General features: G+C 45.0%; 1 protein-coding gene across 1 annotated transcript in view; it reads left to right on the forward strand.

Moving 5' to 3' along the window:
* The window catches only part of map2k6 (mitogen-activated protein kinase kinase 6), a 36952-nt gene that overhangs the window by 8950 nt on the left and 5075 nt on the right, over nt 1–22927 (forward strand). Inside the window, exons 2-7 of the mRNA XM_080542609.1 lie at nt 2919–2985; nt 7172–7220; nt 8305–8418; nt 19645–19764; nt 21127–21243; nt 22771–22822. Of these exons, the coding sequence (XP_080398735.1) occupies nt 2919–2985; nt 7172–7220; nt 8305–8418; nt 19645–19764; nt 21127–21243; nt 22771–22822 (519 nt within the window). The remainder of the gene's footprint in view (nt 1–2918; nt 2986–7171; nt 7221–8304; nt 8419–19644; nt 19765–21126; nt 21244–22770; nt 22823–22927) is intronic.

The following is a 22927-nucleotide window of genomic DNA, read 5'->3' on the forward strand; positions in this document are numbered from 1 at the left end:
GTAGGGATGGGACTGGGGAGCCTGTGCCTGCACCATCACCAGCCAGTCAGCCAGTTAGTCAGACAGACAGCCAGACAGACAGCCAGACAGACAGTCAGGCAGTTAGCCTGCAGTTAGTCAGTCAGCTAGCCAGTTAGTCAGCCAGCCAGCCAGCTAGCCAGCCAGTTAGCTGGTGAACCAGTCAGCCAACCAGCCAGTCAACCAGTTAGTCAGCCAGCCAACCAGCCAGTCAGCCTGTCAACCAGTCAGCCAGCCAGCCAACCAGTCAGCCAGCCCAGTTCGTTCAGTCCCAGAGAAAGCCCGGCCTTGCTGGTGCTGGTTCTTAGCCATAACCGCTAACCTATTCCCCCTCCTGGGCACGGCCTTGGCAGCGAGCAGGCCGTCTCTGGAGGCAGCGGTTGGAAGTGCCAGGTGTCGGCTGGTGCTGGGAATGTCTTCAGTATGTTAACCCTTACTAGGCGGAAACCTCCGGTTCTTTGTGTTTAGTTTTTTTTTTCTTTTTTTTCTGGTGGGTGGTGGTGGACTGTACTGTATTAGAAGCCTCGGTGTTGGGTTACTATTGTTGTCTGTTTGTGGGAGAGGCTGGAAGTGACATTTTGGTGCAACAAAGCTGCTTTGGAGCAGCGGAGACCTGGGTTAGGGAGGCTGGCGGAGGGAGGCCGCCGATAGAGGGCCACAGAGCACGGGGGGGGGGGGGGGGGCACACAGAATGGGGGGAGGCACAGAACGGGGGGGAGGCACAGAACCGGGGGTCGGGGTGGAGGACCACATAGCACAGAGGGGGGGGGGGGGGAGGGAGGGCACACCCTGCCACACCCACCCAGGGCACCACTGGACATAGGAAGTTTGGGTTTGTTTCACTCCCAACGTGAGGCAATATTCCTATCTTACAGCACACAAAGTCACACCGTTTAAAGTGACTATGACATGGAGGGCGGTGCATCATTGTGTGTGTGTGTGTGTGTGTGTGGTGTGTGTGTGTGTGTGTGTGTGTGTGGCCTTGTCACCTTCCCAAAAATGCAGAAGTGAAACCATAATAAAGATAATGAATCACCGCTGGTTACACCTGCCTCCTCCCCCATACCTGGTTACACCTGGCTCCTCCCACATACCTGGTAACACCTGGCTCCTCCCACATACCTGGTAACACCTGGCTCCTCCCACATACCTGGTAACACCTGGCTCCTCCCACATACCTGTAACACCTGGCTCCTCCCACATACCTGGTAACACCTGGCTCCTCCCACATACCTGGTAACACCTGGCTCCTCCCACATACATGGTAACACCTGGCTCCTCCCACATACCTGGTAACACCTGGCTCCTCCCACATGCCTGGTAACACCTGGCTCCTCCCACATACCTGGTAACACCTGGCTCCTCCCCACATACCTGGTAACACCTGGCTCCTCCCACATACCTGGTAACACCTGGCTCCTCCCACATACCTGGTAACACCTGGCCCCTCCCACATACCAGCTTACACCTGGCTCCTCCCCCATACCTGGTACACTTGCCTCCTCCCCCATACCTGGTAACACCTGGCCCCTCCCACATACCTGGTAACACCTGGCTCCTCCCACATACCTAGTAACACCTGGCCCCTCCCACATACCTGGTAACACCTGGCTCCTCCCACATACCTGGTAACACCTGGCTCCCTCCCACATACCAGCTTACACCTGGCCCCCTCCCACATACCTGGTAACACCTGGCTCCTCCCACATACCTAGTAACACCTGGCCCCTCCCACATACCTGGTAACACCTGGCTCCTCCCACATACCTGGTAACACCTGGCCCCTCCCACATACCAGCTTACACCTGGCCCCTCCCACATACCAGCTTCACCTGGCCCCTCCCACATACCTGGTAACACCTGGCCCCTCCCACACACCTGGCTCTTCCCACATACCCGGTGACACCTGGCTCCTGACAACAATAGCATGTATGTTAGCTTAGAATAACAAACCCCCAGCCTGACCTCACAGGAGTGCTGCTGTTGAAGCCAGTGTGTGTGTGTGTGTGTGTGTGTGTGTGTGTGTGTCAGTCAGGGGAGGTTTGAGCCAGATGCTGTGGTGCAGACCAGGCCCAGCACTCAACCCTCTGCAGCTTCGCAACGCCCCGTTACCGTGGCGCCCAGGCGTTCAGCCCTCGTCGAAGCTCCTCCAGATGGAGCGTGTGCACCTGGGCACACAGACTCTCTCTCCCTCTCTCTCTCTCTCTCTCTCCCTCTCTCTCTCTCCCACTCCCTCTCTCTCTCCTCTCCCCCTCCCCCCTTTCTCTCCCTCTCCCCCCCCCTTGATTCTCTCTCTCTCTCTCTCTCTCCACTCCCTCTCTCTCTCCCTCCCCCCCCCTTTCTCTCCCTCTCCTCCCCTTTCCCCCCCCCTTTCTCTCTCCCTCTCCCCTCTCTCCCCCCTTCCCCCCCCCCCTTTCTCTCCCTCTCCCTCTCTCTCCCCCCCCCCCCCCCCCCCTCTCTCTCTCTCTCTCCCTCTCTCCCTCTCTCTCTCTCCCCCCCCCTCCCCCCCCCCTCTCTCTCTCTCTCTCTCTCTCCCGACCCGTTTCATGTAAGTAGGATCTGGAGCCGCCCGCCGCTCCCAGCCATAAGTGTGTCTCAGACAGGGATGGAGCTGCTAGCTACGGCAGGGACAGTACAGTACAGTATGTAGCCGCTGAAGTGACACCAATGGAACATTTCAAACAACTCAGACAGGGACTCGGTTTAGGAGTTATCTTGGCGTTCTCCTGACGGACGTTCTAACTTGCTTTTCGTACCGTTTTGTTTTTGTTTGTTGATTTGGCGGTTTTAGGCACTCTATTGATGTACTTATGTGAGCTCTATATTTCACCAAGTAAGTGTTCATCTCTGTTTTTCTCCCCCCCTGCCCTCCCTCCCTCCCCCTCACCCCTTACCCCCAGCTACGAAGAGGAAGCCGGGCCTGCGGCTCAACAAGGAGGTGTTCGAGCAGCCAACCCCCCCCGCAGGGTGAGACCCTTTTTTTATCACAACCTACTCTGGTTACTCTGGTAACCCCTTTATTTTACAGAGTAAGAAAGTGCTTACTTAGAATTTAGAAAGTACTACATAAAACGGTTAGACTTGTTACCTCATAATTGCACATATTTAGTGCAGGTAGCTAGTTATATATCTGTCTAAATTAATTGTGTTAACAATTGTGCAGAATGTGTTGAGTTGGCCCACAGGGAGGACCATAAAGTATACCACAGAATTTGTACATTCTGGGTAAATAGCAGTTAAAACAGGGCTTGTAAAAATAAAGGTTAGCCTACTATGCCATTTAGACTAAGGTGGGTTATCTCGGTGTGTGGGTTATCTAGGTGTGGGTTATCTAGGTGTGGGTTATCTAGGTGTGTGGGTTATCTAGGTGTGTGGGTTATCTAGGTGTGTGGGTTATCTAGGTGTAGGTTATCTAGGTGTGGGTTATCTAGGTGTAGGTTATCTAGGTGTGGGTTATCTAGGTGTGGGTTATCTAGGTGTGGGTTATCTAGGTGTGTGGGTTATCTAGGTGTGGGTTATCTAGGTGTGGGTTATCTAGGTGTGTGAGTTATCTAGGTGTGTGGGTTATCTAGGTGTGTGAGTTATCTAGGTGTGGGTTATCTAGGTGTGGGTTATCTAGGTGTGTGAGTTATCTAGGTGTGGGTTATCTAGGTGTGGGTTATCTAGGTGTGGGTTATCTAGGTGTGGGTTATCTAGGTGCGGGTTATCTAGGTGTGTGAGTTATCTAGGTGTGGGTTATCAAGGTGTGAGTTATCTAGGTGTGTGGGTTATCTAGGTGTGGGTTATCTAGGTGTAGGTTATCTAGGTGTAGGTTATCTAGGTGTGGGTTATCTAGGTGTAGGTTATCTAGGTGTGGGTTATCTAGGTGTGTGGGTTATCTAGGTGTGGGTTATCTAGGTGTAGGTTATCTAGGTGTGGGTTATCTAGGTGTGAGTTATCTAGGTGTGGGTTATCTAGGTGTGGGTTATCTAGGTGTGGGTTATCTAGGTGTGTGGGTTATCTAGGTGTGGGTTATCTAGGTGTAGGTTATCTAGGTGTGGGTTATCTAGGTGTGGGTTATCTAGGTGTGGGTTATCTAGGTGTGTGGGTTATCTAGGTGTGGGTTATCTAGGTGTGTGAGTTATCTAGGTGTGGGTTATCTAGGTGTGGGTTATCTAGGTGTGGGTTATCTAGGTGTGGGTTATCTAGGTGAGGGTTATCTAGGTGTGTGGGTTATCTAGGTGTGGGTTATCTAGGTGTGGGTTATCTAGGTTTGGGTTATCTAGGTGTGGGTTATCTAGGTGTGTGGGTTATCTAGGTGTGTGAGTTATCTAGGTGTGGGTTATCTAGGTGTGTGGGTTATCTAGGTGTGGGTTATCTATGTGTGGGTTATCTAGGTGTGGGTTATCTATGTGTGAGTTATCTAGGTGTGGGTTATCTAGGTGTGGGTTATCTAGGTGTGGGTTATCTAGGTGTGTGGGTTATCTAGGTGTGGGTTATCTAGGTGTGGGTTATCTAGGTGTGTGGGTTATCTAGGTGTGGGTTATCTAGGTGTGAGTTATCTAGGTGTGGGTTATCTAGGTGTGTAGGTTATCTAGGTGTGAGTTATCTAGGTGTGGGTTATCTAGGTGTGGGTTATCTAGGTGTGGGTTATCTAGGTGTGGGTTATCTAGGTGTGGGTTATCTAGGTGTGGGTTATCTAGGTGTGAGTTATCTAGGTGTGGGTTATCTAGGTGTGTGGGTTATCTAGGTGTGTGGGTTATCTAGGTGTGGGTTATCTAGGTGTGTGGGTTATCTAGGTGTGGGTTATCTAGGTGTGGGTTATCTAGGTGTGTGGGTTATCTAGGTGTGGGTTATCTAGGTGTGGGTTATCTAGGTGTGAGTTATCTAGGTGTGGGTTATCTAGGTGTAGGTTATCTAGGTGTGGGTTATCTAGGTGTGGGTTATCTAGGTGTGTGGGTTATCTAGGTGTGTGGGTTATCTAGGTGTGGGTTATCTAGGTGTGTGGGTTATCTAGGTGTGGGTTATCTAGGTGTGAGTTATCTAGGTGTGGGTTATCTAGGTGTGTGGGTTATCTAGGTGTGGGTTATCTAGGTGTGGGTTATCTAGGTGTGGGTTATCTAGGTGTGGGTTATCTAGGTGTGGGTTATCTAGGTGTGGGTTATCTAGGTGTGTGGGTTATCTAGGTGTGGGTTATCTAGGTGTGGGTTATCTAGGTGTGAGGGTTATCTAGGTGTGGGTTATCTAGGTGTAGGTTATCTAGGTGTGGGTTATCTAGGTGTGGGTTATCTAGGTGTGTGAGTTATCTAGGTGTGGGTTATCTAGGTGTGGGTTATCTAGGTGTAGGTTATCTAGGTGTGGGTTATCTAGGTGTGGGTTATCTAGGTGTGGGTTATCTAGGTGTGGGTTATCTAGGTGTGGGTTATCTAGGTGTGGGTTATCTAGGTGTGGGTTATCTAGGTGTGGGTTATCTAGGTGTGGGTTATCTTGGTGTGGGTTATCTAGGTGTGGGTTATCTAGGTGTGTGGGTTATCTAGGTGTGTGGGTTATCCAGGTGTGGGTTATCTAGGTGTGGGTTATCTAGGTGTGGGTTATCTAGGTGTGGGTTATCTAGGTGTAGGCTATCTAGGTGTGGGTTATCTAGGTGTGGGTTATCTAGGTGTGGGTTATCTAGGTGTGGGTTATCTAGGTGTGTGGGTTATCTAGGTGTGGGTTATCTAGGTGTGGGTTATCTAGGTGTGGGTTATCTAGGTGTGGGTTATCTAGGTGTGGGTTATCTAGGTGTAGGTTATCTAGGTGTGGGTTATCTAGGTGTAGGTTATCTAGGTGTGGGTTATCTAGGTGTGGGTTATCTAGGTGTGGGTTATCTAGGTGTGTGAGTTATCTAGGTGTGGGTTATCTAGGTGTGGGTTATCTAGGTGTGAGTTATCTAGGTGTGGGTTATCTAGGTGTGGGTTATCTAGGTGTGGGTTATCTAGGTGTGGGTTATCTAGGTGTGGGTTATCTAGGTGTGGGTTATCTAGGTGTGGGTTATCTAGGTGTGTGGGTTATCTAGGTGTGTGGGTTATCTAGGTGTGGGTTATCTAGGTGTGGGTTATCTAGGTGTGAGTTATCTAGGTGTGTGGGTTATCTAGGTGTGTGGGTTATCTAGGTGTGAGTTATCTAGGTGTGGGTTATCTAGGTGTGGGTTATCTTGGTGTGGGTTATCTAGGTGTGGGTTATCTAGGTGTGGGTTATCTATGTGTGAGGGTTATCTAGGTGTGGGTTATCTAGGTGTGGGTTATCTAGGTGTGTGGGTTATCTAGGTGTGGGTTATCTAGGTGTGGGTTATCTAGGTGTGGGTTATCTAGGTGTGTGGGTTATCTAGGTGTGGGTTATCTAGGTGTGGGTTATCTAGGTGTGGGTTATCTAGGTGTAGGTTATCTAGGTGTGGGTTATCTAGGTGTGGGTTATCTAGGTGTGGGTTATCTAGGTGTGGGTTATCTAGGTGTGGGTTATCTAGGTGTAGGTTATCTAGGTGTGGGTTATCTAGGTGTGGGTTATCTAGGTGTGGGTTATCTAGGTATCCAGACAGATCTAAATCAACACAGTGCTTCAGATGTCGACTCTGTTTCCTCCTGTAACGAGCATTAGCGACAACCTTTCCAGCCTGTTGACTGATAACAGCGTGTCCCTCCGCCTGGCTAAGTAGTTCCCAGCCTTGCAGTGTCGGTGGTGGAGTAGACCTACAGTAGATTTCCACTGGAAGAAAATAACATCACTTTATAGAGATAATAGGGGGATGATGATGATGAATCTGCTTTGCTGCCGCTTTTGTTGACGCGACACAACACACTTCTTCACATTCAGACAATTACAAGTGAACAATTGCCGTAGCTTTTGTGAGACTGTTAAATAACTGTAAATGGATAAGAAAAAAAAATCCTTGAGAATGTCATTTATTGTGTAAGTAACAAAAATGACCCACTTGCACTAAGTCTCACTAAGGAGCGCTATGGTTGGTCTTTTCAGCCCGTCACAATAAGACTGTACAACTCCTCCTCGACCTGGGGTGATCAGAGTCAGGCTGGGGAATGTTCAATCATACTGGACTGTTGTTACTGTATATAACGTTTCAGATGTCTATTTATGTCCATTTTAATTTGATCTCTCTCTCTCTCTCTCTACCTTCCAGACCCCCGAGAGATTTGGATTCCAAAGCGTGCGTGACCATCGGAGAGAAGGTAGGAGTTAAACCCATCGTGTTCATCCTGTGTTCGTTGTCTCAGAGGCTTATCACACACTGCAGGGACCCTCCATGGTGCCTCAACATCCATATAACATGACCACCATGGAGGCACTCGCAGCCAGGGGCCTTAAGTGCATGTTTACTTTAATGTGTGTGTGTGTATAGATCTTTTACCTGCTGTATACTCTTGGTGGAGTGCGGCCCCTCCGGTCTCCTCGCGTAAACGCTTGGCTCAATTAGGGGTCCCCGAGCCGTAAAGAACGCGCCAGCGAACATTACGGCTGGATCGAACCCTTCTGATTGTAGGCGGACTGGAATGCGCTTTACTGCCTGCCGGCGCAGTAAAACATATTTATTTTAAACTCATCAAATAAGTGGAATTTTCCATTGGCACAGAGAACTGCGATTTAGTCCTACATATTAGCCTGAAGTCAAAGCAACATAAACATTTTTTTTTTTTTGGAAAAAAGTCAGAAGCAAAGAGGGAAGGAAATCCACATACTTCAACCATTCTTTCTCATGAAAAGGGTTCTCTCTCTCTCTCTCTCTCTCTGTTTGTTTGCATGAGATCAGAATTGGTATGAAACAGGTGGAGGCTGGTGGAGTTAGAAGTCCATGCATCACAATGAGCCTGTCCTCCGATTTCTACCTTCACCAGCCTCCAAAGGGTACAAAACCTCAGGAGATGTCCTCTCGTGTAACGAACACCTTCACAGCCTCTCTCTCTCTCTCTCTCTCTCTCTCTCTCTCTCTCTCTCTCTCTCTCTCTCCACATGTTTCTGTTATTACATCACCATGTTACACATTAATTTTTGCAGAGTCACAGATGAAGCTGCCCTCTCCTTCTCCCTGTCATGAACTCTACATTGAGCTGCTCTCCCTCCCTCTCTCTTTCTCCCTCTCTTCCTCCCTCCCTCTCTCTCTCTCTCAGTACACACAACGCTGTACATTATCTTATTCCTGCCATGCATCTAAATTATATAATCTATTGATCAACTTCTCTCGCTCTCCTTCCCCCCTCTCCCTCTTATCTTTTGATACCTGGTATTCTCTCTCCCTCTCTCCCCCCTCCTGTCCAGAACTTTGTGGTGAAGGCTGATGACCTGGAGCAGATTGGTGAGCTGGGCCGAGGGGCGTACGGCGTGGTGGACAGGATGAGACATGTGCCCAGTGGGCTGATCATGGCCGTGAAGGTGAGACCTTACCTTACCTTACCTTGCCTGACCCTACCTTACCCTACTACCCTACCCTACCTTACCTGACTTGACCCTACCTGACCTGACCTGACCTTACATGACCTGACCTTACCCTACCCTACCCTATCCTACCATACCTTACCCTACCTTACCTTTAGTTTAGTTTAGTTTATTTATTTAGCACACAAGAAATTGTGCAAGGAGGGAACGAAGCCCAGAAGGCTTGTACAGAGTTCCACTCCACGTCCATATCATTGTTTCAAATGAAAATCAAGGGACACCTTACCTTACCTTACCCTACCCTACCTGATCTGACCTGACATTACCTTACCTTACCCTACCTGACCCTAAGTTACCTTACCCTACCTTACCCGACCCGACCTTACCCGACCCGACCTGACTATGTTACCTGACTGACCTTATCTTACCTTACCTTACCTGACCTGACCCTAAGTTACCTTACCCTACCATACCATACCCTACCTTACCCAGAAGAACCTGGAAAAGCTTTACAGTTGATGGTATACTAAGTCTGTGGTGGTTGTTTGTTGGTGTTGTACTAACTGAGGTGGTTAGTTGGTGGTGTACTGACAGGTGGTTGGTTGGTGGTTAATTCCTCCTTCAGATCGGAAAAGTAATAAATGTTAAAGAAATGTTGTGAAAGAAACCGACACGTTACTCAAGCCAACAAGCAAGATGTTCCTTCAAGTACCTAAAACTGCTCAGGTGCCAGGAAAAGCGGGAAACACAAAATGTCATCAGACGAAACACCAGCACCATTGCTGGTGTTCTGCCAATGTATGCTGTCTTGTCAATGTATGCTGCCTTGTCAATGTACGCTGCCTTGTCAATGTACGCTGCCTTGTCAATGTATGCTGCCTTGTCAATGTATGTTGCCTTGTCAATGTATGCTGCCGTGTCAATGTAGTTGCCTTGTCAATGTAGTTGCCTTGTCAATGTAGTTGCCTTGTCAATGAATGCTACCGTGTCAATGTATGCTACCATGTCAATGTATGCTGCCGTGTCAATGTATGCTACCATGTCAATGTATGCTGCCTTGTCAATGTATGCTGCCTTGTCAATGTAGCTGCCATGTCAATGTATGCTGCCTTGTCAATGTAGCTGCCTTGTCAATGTAGCTGCCATGTCAATGTAGCTGCCATGTCAATGTAGCTGCCATGTCAATGTATGCTGCCTTGTCAATGTATGCTGCCATGTCAATGTATGCTGCCTTGTCAATGTATGCTGCCTTGTCAATGTATGCTACCATGTCAATGTATGCTGCCTTGTCAATGTATGTTGCCATGTCAATGTATGCTGCCTTGTCAATGTATGCTGCCTTGTCAATGTAGCTGCCTTGTCAATGTAGCTGCCTTGTCAATGTCTGCTGCCTTGTCAATGTATGCTGCCTTGTCAATGTATGCTGCCTTGTCAATGTATGCTGCCTTGTCAATGTAGCTGCCTTGTCAATGTAGCTGCCTTGTCAATGTATGTTGCCTTGTCAATGTATGCTGCCTTGTCAATGTATGTTGCCTTGTCAATGTATGCTGCCTTGTCAATGTATGCTGCCTTGTCAATGTAGCTGCCTTGTCAATGTATGTTGCCTTGTCAATGTATGCTGCCTTGTCAATGTATGCTGCCTTGTCAATGTATGTTGCCTTGTCAATGTATGTTGCCTTGTCAATGTATGTTGCCTTGTCAATGTAGCTGCCTTGTCAATGTAGCTGCCTTGTCAATGTATGTTGCCTTGTCAATGTAGCTGCCTTGTCAATGTATGTTGCCTTGTCAATGTATGTTGCCTTGTCAATGTATGTTGCCTTGTCAATGTAGCTGCCTTGTCAATGTAGCTGCCTTGTCAATGTATGTTGCCTTGTCAATGTATGTTGCCCTGTCAATGTATGCTGCCTTGTCAATGTATGTTGCCTTGTCAATTTATGTTGCCTTGTCAATGTATGTTGCCTTTGCAAACAATCTATGTCCGCTGAGTAGGGGAGTGCGGGGTATGTTGTCACACGCTGTCTAACATTTACTGGGCACAATACATCACAATGGTATAAATGTCATACCAAATGAAAGAAGGAAGTCTTGGGCACATATTATGTATTGATTATATTATCTTATTTCAGTACTGAGCTGTAGACCGTTAAATAGACAGTGTGCATTTGTGACAATTTGCCCCATCAGTGGGTAAATTGTTACACTATGTCAGGCAAGTTGTCACATTGGATTATGAACAAATAAGAACACATTAATTGTGAATATTGATTATAATTTCAAATTAAATAACTCAAAATATTAAAACAATCATGCCTAGAGAATCTGGCAAATCATGCCTTTGAATCAAAACATTAATGCTGGCATGACCCCTTTACTTTAAACTTTGAAATCTAACGTTCTCTGGCGTGCACATAGATCCATGCATGTAATGTAATGTATTACTGACTTGTAGTGTGTTAGTAGACATACACACACACACACACACACACACTCACATACTTGTTTATGCTACATTGTGGGACAATATGACTAGGACCTCCCGTGTGGGGACACCCCTTTCTAGACACCGTACAGCACTGAGAAAAATCAGGCATGATCAGAAAAAATTCAGGAACCAGAATCTCACTTCAAATTAGCAATATTCAATACTTTTTTCAAGACATGACTTCTACCACCCATGTGGGGAGTCTCAGGTTGCTATCTTTCTGGGGACACCATAACACACTTTCAGATATTACAATCTTTCTGGGGACACCATAACACACTTTCAGATATTACTATCTTTCCGGGGACACCATAACACACTTTCAGATGTTACCATCTTTCTGGGGACACCATAACACACTTTCAGATGTTACTATCTTTCTGGGGACACCATAACACACTTTCAGATGTTACCATCTTTCTGGGGACACCATAACACACTTTCAGATGTTACCATCTTTCTGGGGAACACCTTAACACACTTTCAGATGTTACCATCTTTCTGGGGAACACCTTAACACACTTTGGTTGAATCCCAAATGGAGCCCTTATCCAAGCCCTGAACCCTTGAAGACTTTGGGTGCGTTTGTTTAATCTCCCGGGAGCGCACTCGGGTTGACATAGTGAGTTATTGTCACTATGTTATTGTTGTTATTGTTGTTATTGTCACTATAATTGTATAGTTATTGTTAACTCGGGTTACAGCTTAGCATGTAACTCAGTACTCTAGTTAGCACTGATACAGCTTAGCATATAACTCAGTACAGTAGTTAGCACTGATACAGCTTAGCATGTAACTCAGTACTCTAGTTAGCACTGATACAGCTTAGCATGTAACTCAATACTCTAGTTAGCACTGATACAGCTTAGCATGTAACTCAGTACTCTAGTTAGCACTGATACAGCTTAGCATGTAACTCAGTACTCTAGTTAGCACTGATACAGCTTAGCATGTAACTCAGTACTCTAGTTAGCACTGATACAGCTTAGCATGTAACTCAGTACTCTAGTTAGCACTGATACAGCTTAGCATGCAACTCAGTACTCTAGTTAGCACTGATACAGCTTAGCATGTAACTCAGTACTCTAGTTAGCACTGATACAGCTTAGCATGTAACTCAATACTCTCTAGCCCAATGTATCACCAAACAGCGCTCAATTTAGTCACTCACTATTCGCCTCCCCCTCCCCCACACAGCACCTTCCACAGCTAGCAGCACACTCAGGCCTCAGCCGTTCATTTAACATTGCCGACCTCCTGAACTTTAAGGTTAAAATAAATACATACAATATCCTTTGTAAAAGTCAAACCCTGAAAAGTCATCAAACTGTGATGGAGCATATTAAGCCAGTAGCTTTTGGAAAATGGATGCATTTTGTGCATTCCTGGGCCTGCTAGTTAACTGAGAACCAATCACTATTCGCCTCCCCCTCCCCCACACAGCACCTTCCACAGACAGCAACACATCAATGGGATGCCAGCTTTCAGCCAAAAGTGATTTCAAGTCTCTAGCCCAATGTATCACCAAACAGCGCTCAATTTAGTTGTGCACTATGCAGACAGAGCACTGATTTGCACCCCTCCCCCACACAGTTAAGTTTCTGTTCTGCTGAAATCTGCCTCGCTCTGTTAAATTAACCTTCCTTCATGACCGGCTCACGGTGGGACCCGTGCTGTGCTGGCGCACTCATGTCCATAATCGAGAATTTCTCTTAGCTTCTCTCCCACCATGTCAGCCATGCAGAGAGCGATTTTTTTACTAAAATAAAATAACCAGAATGTTTATGATATGCTTTTTGTTAACTTTAGCACTGTGAGACTTGCAGTTGGAGTTCATATAATTGTAATCTCACCATATATGACAATACTCTTAAAAGGGTTAAAATAAATACATACAATATCCTTTGTAAAAGTCAAACCCTGAAAAGTCATCAAACTGTGATGGAGCATATTAAGCCAGTAGCTTTTGGAAAATGGATGCATTTTGTGCATTCCTGGGCCTGCTTGTTAACTGAGAACCAATCACTATTCGCCTCCCCCTCCCCCACACAGCACCTTCCACAGATAGCAACACACAGGCCTCTGCTGTTCATTTAACATTGCCGACCTCCTGAACTTTAGGCTCACGTTTGGGACACTTCCTATGTAGCCAGGGGAACAGAAAAAGACACACACCATCAGTGGGATGCCAGCTTTCAGACAAAATTGTTTTCAAGTCTCTAGTCCATTGTATGGCCAAACAGGGTTTAACTTATTGGGGATAGGCCTCCATTGACATTACATTGCCGACCTCCTGAACTTTAGGCTAACTTTTGGGACACTTCCTATGTAGCCAGGGGAACAGAAAAAGACACACACCATCAGTGGGATGCCAGCTTTCAGCCAAAAGTGATTTCAGGTCTCTAACCCAATGTATCACCAAACAGCACTCAATTTAGTCACTCACTACCCCTCCCCACTCAGCCGTTTAACATTGGCGACCTCCTGAACTTTAGGCTCAATTTTGGGACACTTCCTATGTAGCCAGGGGAACAGAAAAAGACACACACCATCAGTGGGATGCCAGCTTTCAGCCAAAAGTGATTTCAAGTCTCTAGCCCAATGTATCACCAAACAGCACTCAATTATATGCTCAATATATTTTAACAGTGAAAAAACAGGAAATACAGATTTTAAAAAATAAAATAAATCACAATAGTATGTTATTAGAATGATATAAACTTAAAATAAAATCAGTCTACTGTTAATAAAACTACTGCTGCAGATTTCTGTTGGTCTGTTTCTCAGACTGAATTGGTTCCATACTGCTTGGCCCTCTGAAAGGTCACAGCCAGGTCAGCTGCAGGTTGGGGCGGGGGAGGGGAGACATCAATTAACCACCTGCACCTCCAAACTTTCCCCAAAGCTACTGCTGCATTCAATGCACACGGGAATAACTGGTTTTCTGGAACAAGATGAATAATTATTATTCATAAATGTAGAACTGCTTAATCCCTTTATGTTTTGTAATTATTTAAAGATAAAACAACAGTTTTAAATGTTTTTATAATTTAAACCATTATATGGCTTGCATGATTGAGAATGTTGTCATTTTTAATACACAGTTTTGGTACACTACATTAACGCATTTACAGAACTCTCCTTAAAATTACAAATATAGTACTTATTACTAATACACTCAGGCCTCAGCCGTTCATTTAACATTGCCGACCTCCTGAACTTTAGGCTCACTTTTGGGACACTTCCTATGTAGCCAGGTGAACAGAAAAAGACACACACCATCAGGCTTTCAGCCAAAAGTGATTTCAAGTCTCTAGCCCAATGTATCACCAAACAGCACTCAATTTAGTCACTCACTACCCCTCCCCACTCAGCCGTTTAACATTGGCGACCTCCTGAACTTTAGGCTCAATTTTGGGACACTTCCTATGTAGCCAGGGGAACAGAAAAAGACACACACCATCAGTGGGATGCCAGCTTTCAGCCAAAAGTGATTTCAGGTCTCTAACCCAATGTATCACCAAACAGCACTCAATTTAGTCACTCACTACCCCTCCCCACTCAGCCGTTTAACATTGGCGACCTCCTGAACTTTAGGCTCAATTTTGGGACACTTCCTATGTAGCCAGGGGAACAGAAAAAGACACACACCATCAGTGGGATGCCAGCTTTCAGCCAAAAGTGATTTCAAGTCTCTAGCCCAATGTATCACCAAACAGCACTCAATTATATGCTCAATATATTTTAACAGTGAAAAAACAGGAAATACAGATATTAAAAAATAAAATAAATCACAATAGTATGTTATTAGAATGATATAAACTTAAAATAAAATCAGTCTACTGTTAATAAAACTACTGCTGCAGATTTCTGTTGGTCTGTTTCTCAGACTGAATTGGTTCCATACTGCTTGGCCCTCTGAAAGGTCACAGCCAGGTCAGCTGCAGGTTGGGGCGGGGGAGGGGAGACATCAATTAACCACCTGCACCTCCAAACTTTCCCCAAAGCTACTGCTGCATTCAATGCACACGGGAATAACTGGTTTTCTGGAACAAGATGAATAATTATTATTCATAAATGTAGAACTGCTTAATCCCTTTATGTTTTGTAATTATTTAAAGATAAAACAACAGTTTTAAATGTTTTTATAATTTAAACCATTATATGGCTTGCATGATTGAGAATGTTGTCATTTTTAATACACAGTTTTGGTACACTACATTAACGCATTTACAGAACTCTCCTTAAAATTACAAATATAGTACTTATTACTAATACACTCAGGCCTCAGCCGTTCATTTAACATTGCCGACCTCCTGAACTTTAGGCTCACTTTTGGGACACTTCCTATGTAGCCAGGTGAACAGAAAAAGACACACACCATCAGGCTTTCAGCCAAAAGTGATTTCAAGTCTCTAGCCCAATGTATCACCAAACAGCGCTCAATTTAGTCACTCACTATTCGCCTCCCCCTCCCCCACACAGCACCTTCCACAGCTAGCAGCACACTCAGGCCTCAGCCGTTCATTTAACATTGCCGACCTCCTGAACTTTAGTCTCTAACCCAATGTATCACCAAACAGCGCTCAATTATATGCTCAATATATTTTAACAGTGAAAAAACAGGAAATACAGATAATAAAAAAAAAAAAAACACAATAGTATGTTATTAGAATGATATAAACTTAAAATAAAATCAGTCTACTGTTAATAAAACTACTGCTGCAGATTTCTGTTGGTCTGTTTCTCAGACTGAATTGGTGCCATACTGCTTGGCCCTCTGAAAGGTCACAGCCAGGTCAGCTGCAGGTTGGGGCGGGGGAGGGGAGACATCACCAGAATACCTCTGTGTCATTGGCTGCTATAGGCATAAAAGGAGAGAAACTCATGGTGTGGCCCCCATCTTCCCCTGACCTCAACCCTATTGAGAACCTTTGGAGCATCCTCAAGCAAAAATATATATGAGGGTGGGAGGCAGTTCACATCAAAACAGCAGCTCTGGGAGGCTATTCTGGCATCCTGCAAAGAAATTCAAGCAGAAACTGTCCAAAAACAGTCCCAAAAACTGTCCAAAAAGTTCAATGGATGCAAGAATTGTGAAGGTGATATCAAAGAAGGGGTCCTATGTTAACATGTAACTTGACCTGTTACAGTTTTTCTCAGTCGCTTTGGTGCATTTCTCACATCACTATTAACATTTGCACAACAGTTAGTGCATTTCTCAGAACAATTAGTACAAACTGCAAAACCTAGGTGTTAACCTGCAAAAGCGTGTCACTTGCTCAAAATGGATAGTTCATTCCTCAAAAGCAAGTATTCATGTCAATGAAAGTGTCAGTGTCATCAAAATGAAAAGTCCTGACACCATTGTTTATGAACAAGATAGTCAAATGGCTTTGTCATGTTTTCATTATGACAGTTCACTCTGTAAGTGTTTTCCAATGCAAAAAAGTCAGATCTTGGTGACACTACCTGAAAATGCTCAAGACAGTACTATACACTATTTGCACAGCCATTTGAAATCTACAGTGGGTTACACATTACTGTATTTAGTGAGGTAAATGAGTACAAGACGCTGAATAGTTATGTTTCACATTTTTACTGCATATGCTCTTTGCAATTCTAATTTGTTCACAGCATTGTGCAAAAGAAAAATACAAACTTGTTTACCACAAACATAAGAAACACCCTTTGGGTAGAGCTGTGCACAACTGTAAACAATATTGCAGTACATATTGGAACTGAATTGGAACATCCAACATACTGTAAATCATTCATTGACATCCAGACGTTCCTGTCTGTCTGGCCACATATTTTCATCGACATCACAGCGAATATCATCCCTGGTAATGCAGCGAGGAAAGTATCTCCCTGAGTGGCGAATCCACCCTCTGCTAGCAAGGCCATTTGGGTATGTGGATGCCGGTCATATACCTTCCACCTCCAGGCAGAGAAAAACTCCTCTATTGGATTCAGGAATGGGGAGTAGGGAGGGAGATATTCCACCAGCATCCTTTCATGTGCTGCAAACCACTGTCTGACCAGATCTGAGTGGTGAAAACGCACATTATCCCATACAACAACATACTTGTTCAGATGGTCTCCATTTAGACCCCTCTCATTCTCAGGGATTATGTCCCTGTAAAGAGTGTCTAAAAAAGTCAGCAGATGTTGTGTTGTGTGGACCAAGGCAGGGTATATGGGTGAGGACGCCGTTTTCTGAGACGGCTGCACACATTGTAATATTCCCTCCTCGTTGGCCTGGGACATCAATGGTTGCTCTCTGTCCAATGTGATTTCTGCCACGCCTTCTACCTTTTGCCAGATTAACGCCTCATCAACGTATATGAATGTGTGCAGCGGTTCCCTGGCCTCCAGCTCCAGTACACACTTTATCCCAGAATAGAGAGAGAGAGAAAAAAACTCATTTTGGACAACATATTGTACAGTATGAATTGTCATGTAAGTGTACTGCATGGCACTACACAAAGTAACCAGTTTACAGCACTGGACATTAGAGTATGCAACTATGCATAGAACACATAAATGTTTTACCTGTACATACTGGTGACGGATCTCCTTCACTCTGTCGCTGTTCCGTTCAAATGGCACATTGTACAATTGTTTCATGCGCATTTCATTTCTCCTGAGCAGTCAATTGTAGCGATTGAAACGGATTCAATATTCCCAAAGATATTGTCATCCTCTATAACAGCGCTTTGTATCTCTCTCAACCTTATGGCATTGTTTGCAATCACCATTGCACAAATGGCTTCCTCTTGTTGTGGAGTAAAAAGGGGCCCTTTTCCACCTCTGCAAGGTTGTCTTGCCTTGTCTTGTCTATGTGGTGCAGAGTAAAATTACAGTAATGTACAGTAAACATGAGATATACGGCGTTAACCCATATTACTGTAGTGAACAATAACAGAGAGAAATTGTTCAATTTGGGAGACATTTTCAGGAAAAATGATAAAGAAATGTATACAATTTGCTTGACAGATTTTGACAACTTGTTCAACATTTTTGGATGTAATGACTCAAGCAAAGAAATGAGGACTATTAGTTTTATAGGGAATGACTATTAAGCATCCAAAAGTATAGTTCATTTTGACTGACATGACATAAGCAAATGATAATGTTATAAAACAGCAGAGAATTGTATGACAGCAATTGATGCATGTCCAAAAGCATTTGCAATTTGTTTGAAGGAATGAGAAACTGCTACTATGATGTGCACAAATGACTAAATGTTGTGGAGGTTGAACTAACAGTTATGAGAATTTCAATTCTGATCAGAGAAATGCACCAAAGCAATTGAGAAAAACTGTAAGATGTTTTTGTTTGAAATAGCTTTTGATTTCAGTAAATATGACCTCCTAATATGACCTCCTAACCCTAAATTCATCACAATTGTTTGTTCTTTACAACCTATAAAATGTTTTGAAACTCTGTTGTGCATAATAATTTGGAACAGTGCATTTTGAGTTTTTTATAAAAAAAAAAAATACTGTTATCATTGGGAGGTTTGTTCAATAACATTTGAAGTATACTCTAACGGTTGATGACTTGAAAATTATACTGATTGTCATTTGCATCAACTATTTAGGAAAATCAGATAAAAATATAATTTGCATAATAATTTGGAACGAGGTGTATAACCTTTTCGAGAGGGAACTGTGCTCAGTATAGTTTTAACAACAAAGGTCCCATATTATCTATATCTTAATTCACTTCCTGGTAATTGCTATGTTGCAAATACCCTGCGTTATTAAAATATGGAGAAATATGAATTAGGAAATTATGGAAATACTGTAATAGGTACAGATTTTAAAAGCATGCCCCCATCAGAATCAGAATCAGAAAAGTGTATTGCCAAGTACGTTCACACATACAAGGAATTTGCTTTGTAAAACATGGAAAGGTAATAAAAACAAGTGCCATAACCTGTGCCCCACCCAAAAACCAGCCGCCACTACTGCTATTTACACTATGGAATTATAGTCACACACTTTCTAGTCACAATAATAAGACCAATGTTAACCAGCGTTCTCTGTCAGAACACTCAGCCAGTATATTTGCTAGCGTTTCACCCTGCAAAAACTCTCGCGTCGCGCGCACACACTCGTCTCGCGCGCACACTCGCGCACAATCTTGTATTATTCTCCAACTGCACAACGCGAAACGAAGTGTGCTCCGCAGCTGAGGCTTGTGCTTGATGCAAAGTGCACGTGACAGACAGGCAGCTCATATGATTGGCTGCAGGAGTGTTAAATGTGTGTTAAAATTTCTGCCATTTCCGTGAAAAAAATAGTAAAAAATGGCGATTTCGCCACCAGGGGCGCACTCTAAACACTGATTAAGCACTCTTTTCAGACTTATGTAGCAGTGTGGGTCAAAATTTAAAACATAGAAATATTTGCACTAGACATATCAGCAACACTTTTTCTACCAAATTCAATGAAAATCGGTGTGGGGACCCGTTTTGGGTCCCCACACCGATTTCGAGTCCCCACACCGTGGTTGTGCTGTCAGACCTCAGTCCCCACATAGTAGTATATACAGGCACACACACACACACACACACACATACACACACACATACACACACACACACACACACACACAGACACACGTTGGTTGGTGGTGTACTAACTGAGGTGGTTGGTTGGTTGATACTAACTGAGGTGGTTGGTGGTGGGTTGGTACCAGCTGAGGTTCTGTGATGTTGCTGTGTTGTGTAGAGGATCCGGTCGACGGTGAACACCCTGGAGCAGAGGAGGCTGCTGATGGACCTGGACATCTCCATGAGGACCGTGGACTGCTTCTACACCGTCACCTTCTACGGGGCGCTGTTCAGAGAGGTACCACCCCCGGCCACTAGGTGTGCTGTTCCCTAACTCGTCTAGTGCCCGAGGGCGAATAAAGTCGCCCAGATGGTCAACATTCTAGAGCGCCACGGGTGACTTTATTCACCAAAAATGCATAAATGATGATGCTTAATTTTGTAGCCAATCAAAGTGTTGTTGCTAGGTAAACACCCATACACGCATAGAACACATCATTCTTTGGCAGTTAGTGAGTTAACTGTACACACAGTCTGTGGAGCAATGCTCGCATTACTCGGCCAGGGTCAGAACGTTCAATAGGTCAATAGGCAAGTAGGGGTCAGCTCAGTAAAGGCCAGTAGGGGTCAGGCCAGTAAAGGCCAGTAGGGGTCAGCTCAGTAAAGGCCAGTAGGGGTCAGGCCAGGGTCGGCAAGATCAAGAGGTCAAGTCAGTAGGGGTCACTAGAGGTGAGGTCAGTAGAGGTCAGGAGTCAGGCCGGTCGGCAGGGGTCAGGTTAGGGTCAGGGAACACTAAAGCCCAATGCACACAGCGTGCGATTTCTGTTGCACGACAACTTCCATTGTTGTCATGAATGGAATCGAATTTTCGCCGTGCGATTAAAATCGGGCCCGTGTGCATTGGGATGCGATTTTCTCATAGACTTCCATTCAAACTTCAAAATGGAATGTTGACGTGCAACAGAAATCGCACGCTGTGTGCATTGGGCTTAAGGGTTAGGGTTAGAAATATATTGGTTTGGGTTGCGATAAATGGTAATATGAAGTGGTATTTAACTGCTGTTTAAAAAAAAAATACATTTACTATTGAAAGCTATTCAAAGTCGTGGCGAACCCGTTCACTGTAGGAACGTAGGAGTCAGTGAGATGATGTACAGTCAGTTGGCCGAACCCCCGGTGTGTTTGAGGTCAACAAATAAAGAATTCTCCTGATTTCCGGACTTGTAGTTCCCTTCCTCCGGGAAGTGAGGTAGCGTTCCACAGGATATCCCACGGCGAGGCACGTTGGGAATACCGGCCTTCCTGTTAGTCGATCCGCGTGTCAGGAATGTGGCCTGGCTGCTTTGTTGTCGTTTGCCAATCCCGCTCCAATCGCTCATCGCACACACACACACACACACACACACACACACACACACACAACTCTCTCCTCTCATCCCCCCCCCCACACACACACACACACACACACACACACACACACACTCTCCTCTCATCCCCCCCCCCCACACACACACACACACACAACTCTCTCACCCCCCCCCCCCCCCCCCACACACACACACACAGACAGACATACACGCACACACACACACCCACCTCTCTCACACCCCACCCCTCCATCTGATGTGCCTATGCTGTGGTCCGTGGTGTGTGTTGCCAGGGCGACGTGTGGATCTGTATGGAGCTGATGGACACGTCGCTGGACAAGTTCTACAAGCAGGTGATCGAGAAAGGCCTGACCATCCCCGAGGACATCCTGGGCAAGATGGCCGTGTCCGTGAGTACCACTACAGCAGTAGCTTAGGTCCAAGATGGCCGTGTCCGTGAGTACCACTACAGCAGTAGCTTAGGTCCAAGATGGCCGTGTCCGTGAGTACCACTACAGCAGTAGCTTAGGTCCAAGATGGCCTGTCTGGGAGTACCACTAAATCATAATAATTGTATTTATTTATTTCATCTTTTTTTACATTTTTTATAACATATACCGTAATGTATGGAATTTATGTCCATTATGGTATATGTGGTATTATTTCTGGTGTACATTAGGCTTGGGTGGTTTCCAATGTTTGACACCATTAAACCGTCCCCAAATAAAACTGTGATTTTACATTGGATTCAAAATCACATTGTTTTAGGGCTTTGACGGAGCCGCCAATTTCAAATGATGAAGCCCTGTCCTTATTGCGAACCTGCTCCAACACTTTCCACAAGCAGTGCTGAAAAATAAAAAAAGCTTAAAATAAATAAATAAAAACAGTGCTAAAAATACTTCTGCTTCGTAATGAGACTATGTCGGGACAAATTGGACTATGTATGGTAAAACACTGCGCGTTCAGATTTGGTTCAACCACAAGTCTCTAGGAGGTGCGTTTTCAATGTGCCATATTTGTTGTGCTCAGGAGGCCTCTTCGAGAATACTCAGGCTGCTGTCGAGCTCAGAGAGCAGAGACCACACACTCATATTTACACCACATAGTCATATTTAGTGTCATCCGCTTTCATCCTCTTAATCCCTCTCTCAGAACTCTAATTTCAGAGAGATCGCGTTCGCCATCGTTGAAAAAAATAAAGAAAAACCAAAACGATCTCTGGAAATCGTCCCAAAACGAGTCAGGGTCACCACTAAAACCAGTCAGGGTCACCACTAAAACCAGTCAGGGTCACCACTGTAGGAGTCGGAGAGACATGGACATGGAGACTTCGGTTTGCAGTGAAAACTCAGAGTGTCAGAATGTTTTTCAAAAACTAGCATAACAACAGTCAAAACATCCGTGTGAAGCCCCCATACGTCACAACTGCGACTCAGCCTTAAGGGCTCGCACAATTCCCATCATACAAACATACGGGTGAATTATTAGTGTCTCACAGTAGCATCCTCTATAACAACTTATGACGGTATTGACAAAAAAACGTTGCTATTTTCGTAAACCCTGGTTCACGGTTTAACCGTAAAAACCGCCCAACCCTAGTGTACATGCCAAGATATGTTTCATTTTAATTGGTGTAGTTCTTGAGATGTATTTTTAATTCCACCCCTCAGCTGCTCCCAGCCCTTTCCCTAGAAGTGTTGTTGACTGAATGACTTGATTCATTCCAGATAGTCCACATGGTAATGCGCTTAGAAATGCAGGATATAATGAATGCAGAAATATGAGTAGAACTGGGATGGCAGACAGTAGACCAGAGTTGTTGTTCTGTCTGCTGGTGAGTTCTAGAATGTTTGAATATTCTAGTGTTCTAGAATGTTCTAGTGTTCTAGAATGTTCTAGTGTTCTGTTGTGATGTGTTCCTCTCTGATTTACAGATAGTGAAGGCGCTGGAACATCTCCACAGCAACCTGTCTGTGATACACAGAGGTAAGAACAACAGGACACGTCATGCACACACACACACACACACACACACACACACACACACACACACACACACACACACACACACACACTCTCTTTCTCTCTATT

This window comes from Nansenia antarctica (genome assembly GCF_963989245.1).
Source record: "Nansenia antarctica genome assembly, chromosome: 11".
Classification (NCBI taxonomy): domain Eukaryota; kingdom Metazoa; phylum Chordata; class Actinopteri; order Argentiniformes; family Microstomatidae; genus Nansenia; species Nansenia antarctica.